At 42.4% G+C, this 18,820-nt stretch overlaps 1 protein-coding gene across 2 annotated transcripts in view; it reads left to right on the plus strand.

Annotated features, from left to right (window-relative positions):
• The first annotated feature begins 8,049 nt into the window (after positions 1–8,049).
• Positions 8,050–18,820, plus strand: part of LOC143832485 (uncharacterized) — a 172,868-nt gene continuing 162,097 nt past the window's right edge. For both annotated transcript variants that reach the window (XM_077326985.1, XM_077326986.1), the window contains exons 1-5: positions 8,050–8,177; positions 9,978–10,141; positions 12,308–12,420; positions 14,159–14,277; positions 16,529–16,747. In XM_077326985.1, the coding sequence (XP_077183100.1) occupies positions 8,099–8,177; positions 9,978–10,141; positions 12,308–12,420; positions 14,159–14,277; positions 16,529–16,747 (694 nt within the window). In that variant the 5' untranslated portion in view covers positions 8,050–8,098. The remainder of the gene's footprint in view (positions 8,178–9,977; positions 10,142–12,307; positions 12,421–14,158; positions 14,278–16,528; positions 16,748–18,820) is intronic.

Here is an 18,820-nt window from a genome sequence, read left to right on the forward strand (position 1 = left end):
TTAGCATTAGTGGCTGTACTACATTTATTCTTGCCTCTGTTTCACTCCACCCTATCAAAATGTAGGTTATTAGCATATCTATTTTCTCATTTGTATATATATTTTTTCAAGTACCTATGTATTCTTTTCACTAAAGAGATGGTCAAGGCAAATGAATATGCTTGCAATTAGGTGTCATGTGAATTTTTGCCATGACAGAAGGAAAAAATTAGTAAGGGGGAAAATTATACTAGTGTGTAGTGTTCAATCCATCTGTGTGTCTACAGGACTCTAATACTCTGACTCTTATCCTTTTAAGGAATACAGAAATAATCTGATCACATGAAGCTGTACAGGGTCACTGGCTTCTCTAGATACAGTTCTGGTTCTGAGCCAAGCTGGGGATATCTGTAGACTTGGGATAATTAACTATAGAGGACAGCTTCATATTGATATCATATTGATGATATCAACTCTTGACAATCTCATTCAGCATACACTTATCAGAAAGTACAGATGAAAGCAGGTAGCAGATGCTAGGAAGTCTTTTTTTTGTGAGCGAGATCCTGACAAGCTGCTGCTACCAATCAAAGTAGACAATCCTACACAGAGAGGTGAGGATATAAAAACCTACTCTTCATGACTTTTAAAGCCCTTCATGGCCTAGGACCAACATATCCTCACATGCATCCCCTTGTGCCTACTTCAGTCTTTAGGCTGCCACCTTCTTTCACCTGGAGTCAAGCAGAGCCAGACGGAGCACCATCATTAGAAATCTTCAGGAGGCACTGGTTAGCCATTTGCCGTGATTTGTAATGTGGTATAAAGTGCACCCATTTTTGTGAGAAAGATGATATTTTAATCTATTGTTTTAAATCATAATGTTTTAGTTGTGATGGATAAGCCACCTTGAGAAATGAGGAAATGTGGGATATGGAGACTTAAACAAACAAAAATACCAGGAAGTGAGCCTGGAACCTTCTGCTTGCAAAACATTTGTTCTGTCTTATGTCAGGGCCATTCTGCACAGCTGGTAGAAATCCGTAATCAACACTGTATATTCCATTGCTGTGTACTATAGCATTCCATTGTCACTTCACACCTGGCCAAAAACTCTGTTTTCCTAGCGGGACTATTTCTCCTCCAGCATTCCTCACCTACTTCCGGTTCTTGCCGAGGAGTAATGAAAACACCACAAACTTCTCTCGCCCCCCTCCCACCTTGAGCCTGCCAATCAACCGGACAACCAATCAGCCTCGGCTAGCCACGCAAAGCCCGCCTCTCCCCCTTAAAAAAAAAACACCCAAGTAATCATTGCAACGCAATTTCATTTGGCCACAGAGGCATTGGTTATCTGTCACAGCTCCGACTTCAAGTTTTGATAATTTTATAGCGCAAACTTATATTTAGAGACTGCTGTGCAAATCTTCCCAAATGGCAGCCCCTTCTCAGAAACAAAGAGGTGATGCTTTGGGGCCAAAAGATTTGTCGATGATAGGGAAAATTTATGCCTTGGAGAGTTGATTCCAACTTTAATCTCTGCCCTTCCCTGGCAGTTAACTTGTCTGGATCTGGCAACCTCATCCCCCATCCTCTTCCAGCAGCTGGGGGGGAGGGGATAACCTGTAGTTTCCAGCCATTCATATCCAGACTAGAGGGATTGTTTCTCCTAGGGAAAATTTATGCCTTGGAGAGTTGATTTCAACTTTAGTCTCTGCCCTTCACTGGCAGTTAACTTGTCTAGATCTGGCAACTTCACCCCCCATCTCCTTCTAGCAGCCGGGGGGGGGGTTAACCCATAGTTTCCAGCCATTCACAAACAAAAAAAAGGGGGGGATTTTGCTGGAGTTCTACATGCACCCCCCCAATGAAAAAAAAATGTGACACACGCACTCACATAAAGAGCAAGGGGGTATTATGAACCCTGATTCAGCCTAGTCTTAACAGGGTTGTAACTGTAGAGATTAGATTCCGGCCATCTGGCAAGCCTGTGAACCTTAGCACCTTTGGTGCCCTTCTTCTCTCCTGCCGAAATGCCTTTGTACCCCTCCCTTATTGAGGTAACCCTATATCCGTTCTGAAATGACTATTGTTCCCTGTTACTGTCAAGATCTTTGCTTAGGAGATCTTGACCTGCTTTAGCTGTATGTAGACTCTGTTTAATAAAGTTCTTCCTTGGATTTTCAACTACCTGTTGGATCTCGGATGTGTCTTTATCACGGACTCTGCTAGCTGGGCTCAGCTCGATTCCTGAGATGGGGCAGCCAGATAATTGAAAGGGTTCTGAAGAGACTTGTGAGTATGGGTTGCTACTCAGCATTCTCCATTTTTTAAAAAAACAACCGCCTCCCGTCCATGGAAGCCATGGAGGCGGGAGCAAGAGAGGGACATCTCTGTGGCAATATGAATACTGTTGACCCCTCCTCACTGTCACTTGGCAAGTGATTGCGACATCTGTCAGGATTTTGACCAGGGTAATGCAGTTTTCCTGATTTCCCTGCTTCCGCTACAAATAGGCAGATGGAGCGAAACTGGGACAGGAGGCTGACGGCGTCATCTGAAACCATGATTTTAAAGCGTCATCATCTGGTAATGATTTTGCTGAAATTCCCTCGTACGAAATGGCCCTCAGAATCCCTTCTTATAACTAACAAAAACTTATAACAGCACAAAACCTCCATGCCTTTCTCCTATGTACCTTAGGGCAGTATACCTCATTGTCTCCTCTGAGCTATTCAACGAAGTGTAAAATAATATGAAGTGCAAACTCCCCAAATGTGTAACTCTTTATATAAAAGAGGTCATTCTATTATTTTGATCCCCTAGTCATCATGCATAATCCAAAATAGCCTAAAATAAAACACTGCACACTTCTCTCACAGTTCAAGCAGTTAAAATTTGCCCTATATGATTAAAATTAATCAGTTAAAGACTTAGCTGGTCAATCCACTGAATTTGATAATTAGCCTATCACATAGTACATTTATTCAATTATTAATTAAAACTGGATACATTCACTTTTATGTTACTCATGCCACCTACCTACTTGAACAGAATTGGACATGCAAATGGGAAGAGCTGAACAAGAACTTTTTCTTTCCTTTTGAATTAAATATTATGCAGAACTGATGTTTACTATTGAACAGACTCTGCTTTTCACCACACAGTTGGCTGATTCACAGTAAGAAATGAAATCATCAACCTGTTGTTTTGAAGGCTTCTTACATAAATTATAAGAACTGGTTGCAATCCTCAAGCCTTTCATGCTGGCATATAAGCATGAAAACTGACCCATTTCTTTTTGTTACCAAAAGGTCTAGTCCAGGTTAAGTACAGTTAAATGTTTGACGATACCATTAGCCAAATCTTCCAGAATGACTACAGAAAAACACTAGAAAAGCACAATATTTGAAAGGGTTTATTCACTCCTGTCCCTCTTTATGACAGACTAGATTCAAAGCCCATTTTAAAGAGTAATAAAATGGGCGCTAGGAGGGCTCAGGCAAGGGCGTGGCGATGGCGAAAGGGGTCTGTGTGGGTGGGGAGGCAGGCGGAAGAGAGGCACGGGGGTGCTGGTGGCACAGTAGGCGTCGGGGAGTGTAACGCGGCGTAACTAACCTGGGGCACGGCAGCGGCGGCCGGAAGGAGGTGAGGAAGGCATCTGCAGCCATGCCGCAGTAGACGGGCAGCGAGGGCTGGGCGCGTTGCGGGGCCCGGCGCGGCGGTGTGGCTCCTGGTGCAGCAAAGTAAAGGGCGGGCGGCGATGGCTGGAGGCGCGGCTTAGCACGGAGTGGTCCGGCAACGTCCTCGTCGTCTCAGCAGCCATCTTCTAGGGGTCCAGCTTGCGTCAGAGAACTCCTGTTTGTCACGGGTGCCATGTTCGAGGAGACTGGCTGGGCACGGCGGCAGAGTTGAAGCTGCAATGGCGGCGGCCGTGATGCCGGTTTTCGGCGGCATGCGGCTAGCGGCGGAGCGGCTTGGCAGCTGCGTCTTCATCTAGGGGGTGATGTGCGAGGCTGCGTGCTGGGTGTGGCTGCAGCAGCGAATCCCGTAGGCCGGCGAGCGTGTTGGGTGGTGTCCGTGGCGGTGGCGAAGGTAGGTGAGAGGCAAGGGGGAAAGTGGGGCGTTGGGGAAGGGCAGCCACTGGCCAGAGGGGAAGAAATGTTCCCCAAGGGCCGCGGCGGGGGTGAGGTTCCTCTCCAGCGGCCATCTGGTAAGGATGGTGGCTCGGGAGGAATGAAGAGTTGGCAGCGGCAGCCGGGAGATGGGCCAAGTGTTCAAGAGGGAGGCGCGCTTTGCGCGCCTCCCAATTGGACACTTGGCCCTGGATTGCCACTCGGAGGAGCGAATCAGGAGCCGCTTCGCAGCTCCTGGTTCGCTCCTCCGAGTTTTTATCCCGGACAGAGCCCGCCCTAATTCCTCCCCAACAGCCCTTACTCAATTATTAAGTCCGTGACGCGGCGCGCCGCGGTTTAAAGATATGGGAAGTCAAACAGAGGTTCTTTTCTAAAATGCAACGTGTCATCCTATCAGCCTTCATTCTAATCTAATAGTGTCCATACATTGCATTTTCCTCCCCCCTTTGAAAACAGGTGTGTGAATCAACATTATCTGAACTTGAAAAACAGGCATGGGTCTGGAACATGCATACCAAATTTCATTCAACAGTTATTTCAAATGGGATGCTGAAAAGCCAGAAGTTCAAATAAAACTGTTATATTGCTTGGCTAATTATTAATAAACACCTCAAATTCTGCTAATCTATCCCTTAGAACAGGGGTAGTCAACCTGTGGTCCTCCAGATGTTCATGGACTACAATCCCCATGAGCCCCTGCCAGCGTTTGCCACAGGTTGACTACTCCTGCCTTAGAATAAGGAGCAGTACTTTATTTCATACTTTAGTTCCTGGAAGTTGCTGTTCAAGAGGCTACCCATGGAAGGTATAACAATACATGTAGTTCTTGTATAGGGAAGACCTACTGCAGTAATGAGCAATTCATTAAAATATAAACAGAGATTTATGATGGATTCTGAATCTCAAGCTTTCAAATCATGACAGGCCCTGCTTTGTTAAGTCAGTGGCACTATCATTAACTACCATATATTCCACAAATAACTTTGAGTACCCAGTGTTACTATGCAAATAGTACATTATTATATCTTCAATAACTTATTAATTAAAATGTTCACATTCCATCTTTCCTTTTTGCTGAAGGTGGTGTATGAAGTCCAGGTGGTAGGTGAGATAGCTGATCTTAACATTCTGTAGTACAAAGCAAGTTCATGAATGTGCATTATAGGGGATAGAATGTCAAATTAGGATCTGGAAAACCCAGGTATGAAAACTTACTCTAGACAATGGCAGCCAAGGCACATCAGGGGAGATGGGCAGGCCTGTCAAGGGTGCCCCTCCAGCCATGCGTGCCTGCTCCATAGCACCCCTCCCTCCAGCTGACTCAGGCCACTCTCAGCTCTGCAGAAGGTACCTGGTCCTGGTGTTTTGCATGCAGCCAAAAGCCTCTGAGCTACAGCCCAGCCACAGCCAGGATTGGGGTAGAAGGAGGTCCAGGCCCAGCAAGCTGCAAGATGTCCCCAGCAAGATGGAATCCTTGAAGGTCGCCAACTTATTTTAAATGCCATTTTTAAATGTTGTTGTTGTTAGGTGCAAAGTCGTGTCCGACCCATCACGACCCCATGGACAATGATCCTCCAGGCCTTCCTATCCTCTACCATTCCACGGAGTCCATTTAAGTTCACACCCACTGCTTCAGTGACTCCATCCAGCCACCTCATTCTCTATCGTCCCCTTCTTCTTTTGCCCTTAATCGCTCCCAGCATTAGGCTCTTCTCCAGGGAGTCCTTCCTTCTCATGAGGTGGCTAAAGTATTTGAGTTTCATCTTTAGGATCTGGCCTTCTAAGGAGCAGTTAGGGCTGATCTCTAGGACTGACCGGCTTGTTCGCCTTGCAGTCCAAGGGACTCGCAAGAGTCTTCTCCAGCACCAGAGTTCAAAAACCTCAATTCTTTGACGCTCGGCCTTCCTTATGGTCCAACTTTCACAGCCATACATTGCAACTGGGAAGACCATAGCCTTGACTAAACGCACTTTTGTTGGCAGGGTGATGCCTCTGCTTTTTAGGATGCTGTCTAGATTTGCCATAGCTTTCTTCCCCAGGAGCAAGCGTCTTTTAATTTCTTTGCTGCAGTCCCCATCTGCAGTGATCTTGGAGCCCAGGAAAATAAAATCTGTTACTATCTTCATTTCTTCCCCATCTATTTGCCAGGAATTGAGAGGGCCGGATGCTATGATCTTCGTTTTCTTGATGTTGAGTTTCAAGCCAACTTTTGCACTCATCTATTTTTAAATAGATACCTAATATTAACTTCTGGACCATTTACAACAATCTAGGTTTCCCAGGCTTCCCACTATGATTGAAAATCTGCTCCAAGCCTCTCTTCCCGCCATTGCTTGGAGCAGCGGGTAGAGAAAAATGAACAAAACAATTGCTATTTGAATAATGATTCTGCGTTGAGCATGGGGTTGGACTACATGGCCTGTATGGCCCCTTCCAACTCTATGATTCTATGATGGTGTGATGACAGTTCTAGAGAAACCTCAAAAGTGATAGTAGCTCCCTCTCGGAATTCCTGGAAACTTGTTTTACCATATAGTTCCTGGTGATTCCCAGAGTCATGATGCCACATGTGGGTTTTCTCTGGAAGTGGCATCATACTGTCACCCTGAAATCCTGCTAGTTACTTTGCCATGCCAGTCATTCCTACAACTATCCTGTAAGAAAAGTTAAAATGAGTCTGACTGGCCCAAGGGAACACATAGCTTCAGTAGGGCATTCAACTACAGGTTACAAATTTATTTTGTGTTCATTTTAAATTATGTAATTTTTTCAAATTTTATTTATTGATTGATTTGATTGTTATACCGCCCTCCCATATGGCTCAGGATTGCTTTGTAAAAGGAGGAAACCATTACTGAGCACTGATCTAATTATATTGTGATGGGCATAATAAACGACTTCAATGTAGGAAAGACAAAAAGTGTGTGTAATTTGATTGGTTAAACATTATTTGATTTGTTATTAATTATGTTAGAAGGACAGTTATTCCAGTGTTATCCATTGTAGGAACAGGAACTCTCCTGGCATCTTAATTTTTGCACTTAAAAAGAACACAATCAAAATGAACTACCTAAGAAGAGACAGCTCAAGTATACTGCCACTGGGGTGCTCTGGACTAGCATCTGAGTTAAAATCCCAAGTCTCTCAATTTAAGGTGCCAAGTTTAAGGTGCCAAGGGTGGCAGTAGAGCATTTCATAGCTTGATAGAGGGATAAGAATGCCCCAGGTAGAAAAATTGTTATTTTGAATCTAGTAGCCCCAAAGGGCAAATGCTGTATCTTGATACACTTTCAGGTAATCGAAAAGCTTACAGTTATTATTATAAAATATTTTTAAAACCCTTTAATTTTAAATTCATATACTGTACTGCACTGTTTTTATCTAATGTTATTTGCTCAGCGTCTATGGAGAAGGGAGGATTACAAGAATAAATTTACTATTACTAGTATTACTAGTAGTAATAGTCCAGTAGCACCTTTAAGACCAACAAAGATTTATTCAAGGCATGAGCTTTTGAGGGCAGACTCAGACGAAGAGTGCTTGCACTCGAAAACTCACGCCTTGAATTAATCTTTGTTTGTCTTAAAGGTGCCACTTCAGACCAACATGGCTACTCATTTGAATCTAGTAGTAATAGCAGCAGCTATACTGAGGGAAAGAAAGGCTTTCAGAGCACCAGCGAACATTGCATCAAAGCTCAGGGACTGTCCAATGAAAATTCCAAACAAGTTTTGGAAACAGGCTCGAATAAGAGGGAGCCGCTGCCTCAAGGTCATAACGGTAAAATGAGTTTCTAACAAAGCAAGAAAAACTTTCAATCAATTTCTCCGCAGTCTCTCCTGACAGAAAGGAAAGAGCTCGCGTGGATTTCGTTCGTGCCTGGAAGGCGCGCGAGAGGGCCGTTGAGCTCAGGCGCAGACTCTGTCCGTGCTGGTCGGAAACGGGGAAGAGGCTTGGGCGGAAGGTGGCGTTATCGAGGCGGAATGACGCTGGCGCGGCACCTCCTCCTGCTGCCGCTGGTCCTTCGCTTGCAAGGACCGGTTGCTGATGCGAGAGACGAAGGTACGCGGGGGAAAGAGCGAGCGTAGCCCTACGTGTGTGGTTAAGAGATAAGAGATTAGGCAATTGTGAACAGTGACTGGAGGAAATGAGTGAGAAGAGGCGAGAGTCTGTGAGACCCGTGGAGGCGCCGTAGGCAGCTGCAGGCGCACTTATATAGGCAGCCGATATTCAGTGTCCAAAGAAGAAAGGAATCTGATTGAAATGGGTGTGTCATAATTCAGGGGTTTTTTAAAATGTAATCTTTCAGAAAGCTTAATTTGCCTGTTATGGGTCGTTTCGACTTTTTTTATGAGGAGAAGCCGTTATTTACTGCTTAAAAACAGCCCACCCCCACCCCCACAAAAATATCACATACTCCGTATCTGACTGAATAAACACGATGAAGCTGAAGAGGAGAACGTTCTGACAGGTGGGGAGCTGGAGCAGTCATGGAGCAGTTTTCGTTTCTGCTTCAGTTCTGCTGCGGTTTCCAAGTAAGCCAAATAATCAGAAGTGAATGCCGTGAGAGGTTACCAATGTAATATAATAGCTAATGTAGGTTGAGGACTGGATGCAAAATTTGGCTCAAATCTCTGCTTATTTGTAGGATTCACAAGCAATGTTTCATCTACTGAGTAGAGTAGTTCTCATCCTGAGCAGGATAAGGACTGCAGTCCTAAAGTGGCCAGTGTAAGACCTTGTGTAGCTCCAAACTGTTGCTGAGTGGGGCTTTTTGTGTTAATGAGTGGCAGTTCACATTCACAGAGCCCTTCACAAAGGGCTCACAAGGTTACCTTGAGGCAGAAGCTCCCTAGCCTGTTTCCAAAACTTATTTAGAATGTTAGTTGGATGGTCATGAGTTTTGAGCTGATGTTCATCAGTGCTCTGGAAAAAGTATCTTTTCCCATCTATTATTTACATTGTAAGCTTTTAGAAGACATGAAAAAGTATCAAGAATAAGGGAAGAACTGTTTTTTATACTCTGATTTTCACTACAACCATTTATGCACTGGAGGTTTCATGTCGGGCTGCAGGCTGGTGTTTTAGTCATGGCAGGTTGCCCCACCTCTTCCTGCACCCACATGGGGGAGCATTTGGCCTGATGTGCCTCATCTGCCCCCGATTTGTGTTCCTGCATGGGAGCTGGGACCGTGAAGTTCCCAGTGCGTAAATGGTCTACCTGAAATAGTTCCAAATCAGCTTACATACACCTTCCCCTTCCTCTCCCCACAAGCCCGGTGAGATGGGTGGGTTTGAAAGATCTCTCAGAGATCTGTTCTTCAAGAACAGCTCTAAGAGAACTGTGACTAGCCCCTTGTCACCCAGCTGGCTGCATGTCCAGGACTGTTTCTGCACTGGGAACTTTGCTGCCCTGGCTCCCATATGGGAGCACAAATCCAGGGCAGATGAAGTGCACTGTGCCAAATGCTCCACTGTGCAGGAGCAGGAAGAGGTGTACTCCAGCTTGTAGCCTGGCACAAAGCCTCTAGTGTGGAAACGGAGTGGGGATTCAAACTAGGTTCTCCAGATTAGAGGCATTATCTGTGCATTACAGGGCTTGTCAGAATTATTTGCTAGTTCATCTTGTATTCATTTAAGAAAAGCACTGTGATCGCTTTTTCCCCTCCTTCTTTGAAAGAAATCCTTGCTTCATTGTTTTTAGAAGTTGTGGGAAGTCTGAGCCAAGACTCGGGGCAGAGATGAATGCAACCTGAAATATGGAGTAGAATTGCCAAAGCTTATGCATTTCAAGCTGAATAAAAGGTGAAATAATTTTGGTTGTCACATTTTAATAATGTGGGGTTGTTTTGTTTTGTTAAGCCATGTTCACACTGAATTGTCCTCAAGCCCCTTGCTGGCGCTACTGGAATGGAAATTGTTATTGCATCAAGACCAATCAAAAAAGGACTTGGATGGAAGCACTTAAGTTTTGCAAACAATACAGAGATACAGAACTGCTAATATTAACCAGTATTCTGGAAAAGGTAAGTTACACGTGTCTTTTATATTTCTTTCTCCGGGACAGGTATTGCTTTTAGAGAATTAATTTCTCTAAATGATAGGGCAATGGGAGCCAGTGTTGCGTAGTGGTAAGAATGTCAGAGTAAGATCTGGGAGACCCAGGTTTGAATTCTCAGTTTGCCATGGAAGCACACTGGGTTACCTTTGTTCAGTTTCACACTCTCAACCTAACCTGCCTTACAGGGTTGCTGTGAAGAGAAAATGGAGAACAGAACTATATAATGTTTTTCAGTCTCAACTGGGGAGAAAGGCAGAGTATAAATGAAGTAAAATAAAACTAAAGCAAGTGGGAAAAGTAAAGACATGTTAGTTTTTTAGTGTTACAGGGTCACTTGTCATTGTGCACTTTTCACATTGTGCTTTTTCACATTGTGCTGTAAATAGAGAACAAGCATACCACCAAAGCAATCACTGCATATTAGACTGATTCTCCTCTCCAGTTTTGTGGTCTCCCTGAGAGATGGTCTTATATTGTTTTTTAAGAAATAATATTTTCTAAAATGCTTTGGTTTAAGATAAGGCATTTGTGCTTAATGCTCCTCAAAATGAAACAAACATGGAATTGATTAATTAACCTTTGTGCTATGTGAGCAGTACTGTACAATGATATTTTGTGCTTGTTTATATCTTAGGTCACCCTTTTTCAACTTTTTTACCGTCGATAAACCCCTGAAACATTTTTCAGGCTTCGCGAAATGATAGAAGTTGTGTGATCATGCAGTTTATCATTGGGAACCATAGCTGTGTATCTGCCATTTCATGCTTACTAGGCCATTTAATGTCTAACCATTGGGTCTTATCGGTTGCTGCATCAAGAAATCTGGTAAGCATAGTAGTGGGAGCCTCACAACTCCTCCCTCATCAAGTCAGACCTCATTAATACATTAATACATACCAGGTCTGCCTTTTCATCCAGGATTAGATCCTGGATAGCAGCTATTTATTATTTATTGACTCAGCATGCAAACATACTGGTTTTGAGCTCAGTGGTAAACTGACATGACAGCCAAAGTTCTTTTGGGTTGGTACAAAGCCAGAAGAGAAACAAGGTTATAAGTGACACTATGATCTGTGTTGACTATCCACCCCTATCCCCCAACTCAAGAGGCAAAAAATTGGACTGAAAAAGGAAACGGCAAATGTAGCTATATAGAGCCTAAATTGCAAGTAAGCAAGAAATATCAGATTGCATAGTCTCTGCATTACTCATATGATTGCAGTAGTTAAGGTGGTTGTCATAACTTACCATTTTTTTTTGAAACATAAGCAAAATTGAAAGTACTTTAATACTTTTCTTAAATAAAACTTTGATTGTGGAATGTGCATTTAGACTCTTCTTTATTGTTGTCCTAATGCCTTACTAAAATGATTGCCTTGTATTCACTACTTATGCATGGGTGGTACACATAGTTTTCCTGTGTTCATTTCAATTACTGCAGCTTCTTTCAACCCTGGGACAGGTTTTGCACGAAGGAATAATTGTAGTTTCTCTAATGCTTTGTGTTAACTATCAGAATTAGTGTCTATGAACTAATACATACACTGTATTTACCAGAAAGGAAGATGACCTAAAAAAGAAGAAACTATATAAAATTAGACGAGCCTCAATTTAAGGCAACCCCATCTAAACAAGCCAGCCAGTCAGTATGAGATGTCCTACTTATACCAACTTCTACTTTTCCTTCCCACTTCATGTTGGCACAGAGAACATGGCCTTTGACATCTGGCCAAGAGTGCACTGATCACAATGATCCAGCTCATGTGAGAGATTCTCTCCCTGAGCTAGAAAATACAGAGAATGAACCCAGCAGCAATTCCAGCCTGTAGGACCAAGCTGATGGAATAATGTTTTTCTGTCTTTTCTGTCTTTTCTGCAGAGGGAGGCAAGGGTGCCCCCCCCCTCGAGTCCGCAGACACTGCCAATATTAACATGAGGGCAACATCATAAATTTGCATATGAATTGAAGACCTCAGTAAAATATCTTGTTTTCACTTTTAATACAGTATACGATCAGCAAGAATAGAGGATAAAGCTGTACTTTGAAACAAGATTTATAGACAGCAGGTTTGGATGAATTATTTTTAAATTTATGTCTCAAAAGAATATTAACTGTTGCTTTCTCCTGCAGAACTGGATTTTAGGGCTAACAGTGGACAATTTTTGGATTGGATTGAATAATCTGGAAAATACAAACACTTTTTCTTGGTCAGAGGGCACACCAGCAGATATGAGGTTCTCTTGGTAAGGTGTGTGAAAACCATGTGCATTGTTTATTTCAGTATGTTGCTGCTTATTTCTGAATTTTGATCAGATATGCTTGTGTCAAGTTTGATTGTTATTGTTTGGTCAGCCAGATTACAAATAGTGGATTCATATGATTTTTGTCTGGTAATTTTTCCTTGTAGAATATGCCTCTCAAATTTTCCATAAGGAACTAGACCCAGAAGGGGATCATATGGGGCCATTCTAAAAGTGTGTGTTTTTATCCTTTTACTGTTATAAAGCCTGACAGTTCTGTTCATAAAATCCAGAAGGTTTATTCCAGGAATATGATATTCCAGGAATATGGATAGGCAGTCCCTTATCCAAGTGCTGAATAACAGCATGACCCCAGTTTGTTTGACACACAAGGCCAGTTCTCTAATCAAGCAATCAAGGTAAGAACCTGAGGTCAGTGGAATGAGAGAAAGTAATGGTTTAATATAGTGCATAGGGTGTTAGTCTAGAAGCTGGAAATCTCTGCTCTCTCGTGAAGTGTGAACTTGAGTCAGTCATATACTCTCAGAATAATCTGTCTCTCAAGATTTTTGTGGCAATAAAAAGGGGAATAGAGAACTGTATAGACTTACATATGTACTACATTGACTTCATCAAGGAAAATATAAAATTGTACTAAATAGATAAACGGGTATTGCTTATGCCCTCATCACCTCCCAGACCAGTGCAGTTGCCAGATAAGCCCAAGGCTAGCCACTAGGGGTCTGGAAGTGCCTCTGGGATTCAGCTTATTTCCAGTATGTATCATCAAGCATAACCATAATTTCTTACAATGTCCCAATCCCAACATCATCACAGGTAGATGTTCCATTGTTTTGGCACTCAGACCCAAAAGATTGTCTAGCCTGAGACACATACTGTTGAAAGTACAGAAAAATCAGCTGTGTAGAGGTTTAAATTATTCAATGTCATTATTTCCATATATGGCATCTAGTTTTTCCCCTCAATGTAAAATTACTCTGTTAGATTAGATTAAATCAGAAGAGTGAAGAATATTTTAATAGTCAGGTGTTTGGTGATAATCCTTTGTGTATTCTTAAAGATAAGGTTTTATAGTGCTCATTATAATCAATGAAATAGATTGAAATAGAGTTAGAACTCAAGGAAGATTCCTTGCTAGATCAAGTCACAGTTCCATCTCATCTATTTCTCACAGTGGCCAACCAGGTATCTTCAGGAAGGCCTCAGCCATTGCATTATGGTTTCCTATGCTGTTGTTCTCCCTCACAGCTCTTTGGAGTAGTCGCCCCACCTCTCAGATGTTTCTCCATTTTTCTTGGTTCCCCAAAATATCCAGGTTTTTTCCAGGTTTTTTCCAGATTCTTTTGAGATGTCGAAATATATCCACAAAAAACTTATCCCCCCACCCCCCCGGTATATTTTGGCTCGGGAAGATCTGAAGGTCATAATATAACTGTAATTACTCTGTCAGTTCTTTGTCCTAAGATTTGGCATTCCTGATGCCACGTATAAATATAGGTCCAGAATGATGTAGGTACTGCTTAGCATTAAGATGAAACAGAACTATTTCAGGCATTTATAGATAGGACTAAACATTAAATCATCATAAGTTAATAAAAATGTACTCTGAGATCAGCTTTTGAAAGGCTGGAGCTGTCTCAGTTGTGTTTACTGTTCTATCATAATAGTGCCACCAGAGTTTTCTCTTTCTGTGTTGTTTTATTAAAATCTAACATGAAAGGCTTCAGCTGTTGCATCCAGTTCAGTCAGACATTCCATATTGTGTGAAGGTTTCCAAACGCAGCTTGATCGCTTCATCATGTAATACAAAGGCCCACTGGATCTGTAAACGAGGGGCGTGTAAGTATTTATGTTTTGCTTTCAGTTTTGTAATGCCTAGCACAGCAAGAATAACATTTTCAGAGTCAAATTCAATGTATCGCCTGGAAGTAGAATAAATCTCTGGATTGCATAGGGTGCTTTATTTTTGCTTGGCAGACAGGGCTCTTACTTTCCAGCATGGCTTTCATTTTCTCAGATAGCATGCAGGAAATGTCCATTATTCTACAAAGCTCAATGGCCATTTCCTCTTCTGAGGATAAAGGAGGAGGAGTCCCATATAGAGCACCCTGTGATTAGATACTAGAAAGAGTAATCACAGCAGTTTTGAATATGTTTCCCTGAAGAATTGCAGGAGGGAGAATTCAAAGCTTGTGTAGACGTATAACATCAAGGACGTTATAAAATAATGATGGCATAGTATAATATGCCATTAAAATTAGTACAACGTTAAAGAATGGCAAAATTAAAATGAGATTTTAAAATATGTGATAAGATTTGCATTGCAATACTTGGAAAGTGTAAGAAACGGAGAAAAACTAGTTTCTATGTAAAGATGTATTTTTTTAATAACATGAAATAAATAGGTGTGGAATTAGCATCTTAAAATGTATGTCTGTGGAACACTTGGCCACAGTGATCCATGCAATGGTCACTTCCAGATTTGACTTCTATAACTTGCTCTATGCTGGCGTACCCTTTTCCCTGATATGGAAATTGCAACTTGTACAGAATGTGGCTGTACATTTCCTCATTAGAAGAAGAAGAAGAGGGAGAGGGAGGAGGAGGAGGAGGAGGAGGAGGAGGAGAAGGAGAAGGAGGAGAAGAAGAAGAAGAAGAGTTGGTTCTTATATGCCGCTTTTTCCTACCCGAAGGAGGCTCAAAGCGGCTTACAGTCGCCTTCCCATTCCTCTCCCCACAACAGACACCTTTTGCGGTGGGTGAGGCTGAGAGAGCGCTGATATCACTGCCCGGTCAGAACAGTTTTATCAGTGCCGTGGCTAGCCCAAGGTCACCCAGCTGGTTGCATATGGGGGAGCGCAGAATCGAACTTGCCATGCCAGATTAGAAGTCCACACTCCTACACTACACCAAACTGGCTCTAGGTCATCTCAGAGGATCCACGTGCAGCCATTGCTGAGGCAGCTGCATTGGTTGCCAGTTTGCTTCTGGATCGAGGTTTTTGTTTTTGACCTTTAAGGCTATATGTGGCCTGGGTTCTACCTATCTGTGGGATGATTTACATCCTTATGCTCCTCACAGAGCCCTTCGCTCTGCATGTATGAATCTGCTGGTGGTCCTGGGCCCTCAGGAAGTGTGCCCTCAGGCCTTGATCAGGGCCCTCAGGCCTTGACCAGGACCAGGTCTTTTTTGTCCTGGCCCCTACCTGGTGGAATGAGTTGAAGGCCCCGATGGAGGTCTCTGAGTTCTGCAGAGCCTGCAAGACGGAGCTATTCCGCCAGGTCTTTGGTTGAGGCTGGGCTGAAGACCGGGGTAACTAGATCAGGTACTCCCCTATCCTTGTATAATTGGTACCCCAGGGCCAAGATTGCCCCCCTGGGCTTACATCACCTGGTGACACCTATTTAGACATTACAACTGTGAACAGCAGAGTCAAGGTGTTGAGGGGCTAAGTTTGTCACTGTCATCTATTGTATGTTTATGTATGGGGATATTATATTTTTATTGTTATGCTTTTATTGTAAACAGCCATGAGCCGGCCGATCTAAGAGTGGTGCTATATAAGACTCAGTCAATCAATAAATATTATGTGCAGGTTGAATTTTGCATACAAAGAATTGATGACAGTAATAAAAAATGCTTAGGAAAAATTTGGATTTAAATAGAAATGTCACAGTTGATTTATTTGTATTAGATATAATAGATGAATGATCTACAGCTTGTGGGTCAGGACCCTCAGGTCGGCAACAAAGCTCCACTAGTTAGTACACAAACTCTTATTCAGCAGTCTTCTTGTTGCTTTTTAGCAGTACAGGTACATGGACAATAAAAGCTACCTCTTGCTTATGACTTACTTCTTGCTGCATCTAATTTTCCTGATAAGTTTATTTAGGTGAAAACACCATGGACTTCCATAAATTTAGGACTTTAAAAAATTTAATAAGGGGTTATTTGACTTGTATAACAAGTGGTTGTACTTGTTTGTCACTAGAAAATAGATACCTGAGCAGATAGCTGGGAATTAATACCTGTGCAGTTGTGGCATCTTTTTCCTTTTTCATCTAGAAATTGGATTTTTCCCCCTTTACAGTTGTTGACCAATATCAGGAACATAAAGGAAAGGTGCTTCTCTCACCACCAGGCTTTATATCACAAGTACATGCAGATTTGATTTCTGCTAAGGCAGCATGCTTAGAACTTAGGGAGCAGTGTACTGGAATCACTACCTGGAATAACTCATATGCACTTGCTAGAGGAACTATATTGATAAAAAGTGAACAAAGCCAGTCTGTATCTTTTGTAAAATCAGGTAAGTTGAGCATTTCATGTATTCTCTAGATCCCATATCAAGGTACAATGTCAGTATGTTAACATGAAATAGTCATGAAGATTAATGTTGTTTGCTATGCAGTTGACTGTGACCATTCAAAATATAATTAGATCTATGAGTGCTCTGTAGCTTGAATAAAAATTCAAATTATCAGTAAAAGAATCATAATTGCAAAATAACTATTGGATACCTACTGAGAAGGGTCCTTCTCCGCTGGGGTATAGAGGAAAACTTGCTGGGTGAGTTTCCACCACTGGACCAAGGAAGGCAGGAATTTCCAAAGTTCTTCTTCTGGCCACTTGTTGGAGCTCACCTGTCTTCCTCAGTTTGGTTGCTGCCATAGCATTACACTGTACATGGCTCAAACGTAACGTTAATAGCTATAATAATCAACACTATATCAGAGGAATCTTTTAGGGTGACAAGAATAACTGTTCTATTTAAAGAAGAAGAACTTGCATAGAGAAAAAACAGGTTCTGCTCACAAACATCCCTGATCAATTATTATGTCTCCATTTTCATTTAAGTCTATACTGAATAAGGCTGCTGAGATTGCTGTGCTTCTGAGTGTGCTGTGATCCTGTCTGATAGTGTCAACTTCTGTGATTGGTATGCTTCTGCAGTTGCTAACCGTAAGCATCTGCCTGTGGCCACACTTGGACATCTTGGAGCACTTATGTGGTTCTGATACATTTACAAATAGAGCCTCTTATGGCGCAGAATAGTAAGCAGCAGAAATGCTGTCTGAAGTGATGTCCATGAGATTGGGAGTTCAATCCCAGCAGCTGGCTCAATATTGGCCTGGCCTTCGCGCGGCTACCCATTGGTGGCTTGGCCCTGGATGGACAGTCGGAGGGCCCAATCCTGGTCCCTCTGAGTTTTTATCCCGGACAGGGCCCGCCCTAACTCCTCCCCAACAGCCCTTAGCCTTTTATTTAATCCGCTCCACAGGAGCGGATTAAAGATAAATTCAGTAATGTTGCCATTGCAAAGCAGCCTTCATATTCTTCTTAACCAGGAATAAACAGTTTTAAAAGAGGGATTATACAGATTCACGGACAATAAATCTATCAGCGGCTATTAGTTGAGATGACTGAGGGGAACCTCTAAATCCCAGAACTTGGAGGCAATGTCTGGGGAAGGCTTTGGTCTCTGTGCCCTGTTGTTGGCCATCCAGAGGAACTGGTTGTCCATTGCATTGTAACCAAAGAGTCAGACTGCTCATTGTTGGAGCTAGCTTAAAGGAGGCAGAGCAAGAGGGTGTAAGTGGGATTCTTTAACTGTGTTTGTGGGGATTTTTTCCCTTAAGAGAACTCTTGAAATAAATGAGGCAGATGTTCAACTGGGAAGCTTTTTATTTTAAAAGGAAAGAATAAACCAAAAATGCACTCCATAAATACACAGAGAGAGCTACCTAAGGAAAGGCAGGGTGGAAAGGGAAGGTGATTAATTTGTATTTGGTTCAAATTGCAATGTGACAGTTACATTGTATTAGTCTTCATCAACCTAACTTTGCAAATCCATATGGTCACTTTGTACTTTCTCTCCACTCTGTATGTGTTGGTTTTTTAAAGGAACAGTGTGATCAAAAGTAGACGGTAGAGTATTAAGTTGGTCTGGCAAATGGAGGTAGAAAGAAGGGCAGACCTCAGTTTCCATTTGATAGAAGATCTGCAGAGCAGTCTTAAACAACACCATACTTCTTTCCTTTTCTTGCACTGCTGTCCCCAGTAATGCTGCAGTGCCTTAGTTGCTGCAACAGAGATCAGGCCCGGGGTGTCAAGCAGAATGATCTGGTGTGCCATTGATGGCACATGTACCGGGAATTCCCTGAGATTAGAGTTTAGACGTTAGTCAAAATATGTGTATGTTCAAATCCCTTCAGTTCCCTCTGTTTTCTATAAACTATTCTTTCAACTTCCATTTCCCTTAGTGTAAAATGTGATTATTAATCATGTCCTTAGAAAAGGTTTTGAGATGATAACAAATAAATGATAAAAGCATGTTATAAGAATATATAATAGTAAAAGTTAATGATTTTATCCTACATTT

Source organism: Paroedura picta, chromosome 3 (assembly GCF_049243985.1).
Source record: "Paroedura picta isolate Pp20150507F chromosome 3, Ppicta_v3.0, whole genome shotgun sequence".
NCBI classification, from domain to species: domain Eukaryota; kingdom Metazoa; phylum Chordata; class Lepidosauria; order Squamata; family Gekkonidae; genus Paroedura; species Paroedura picta.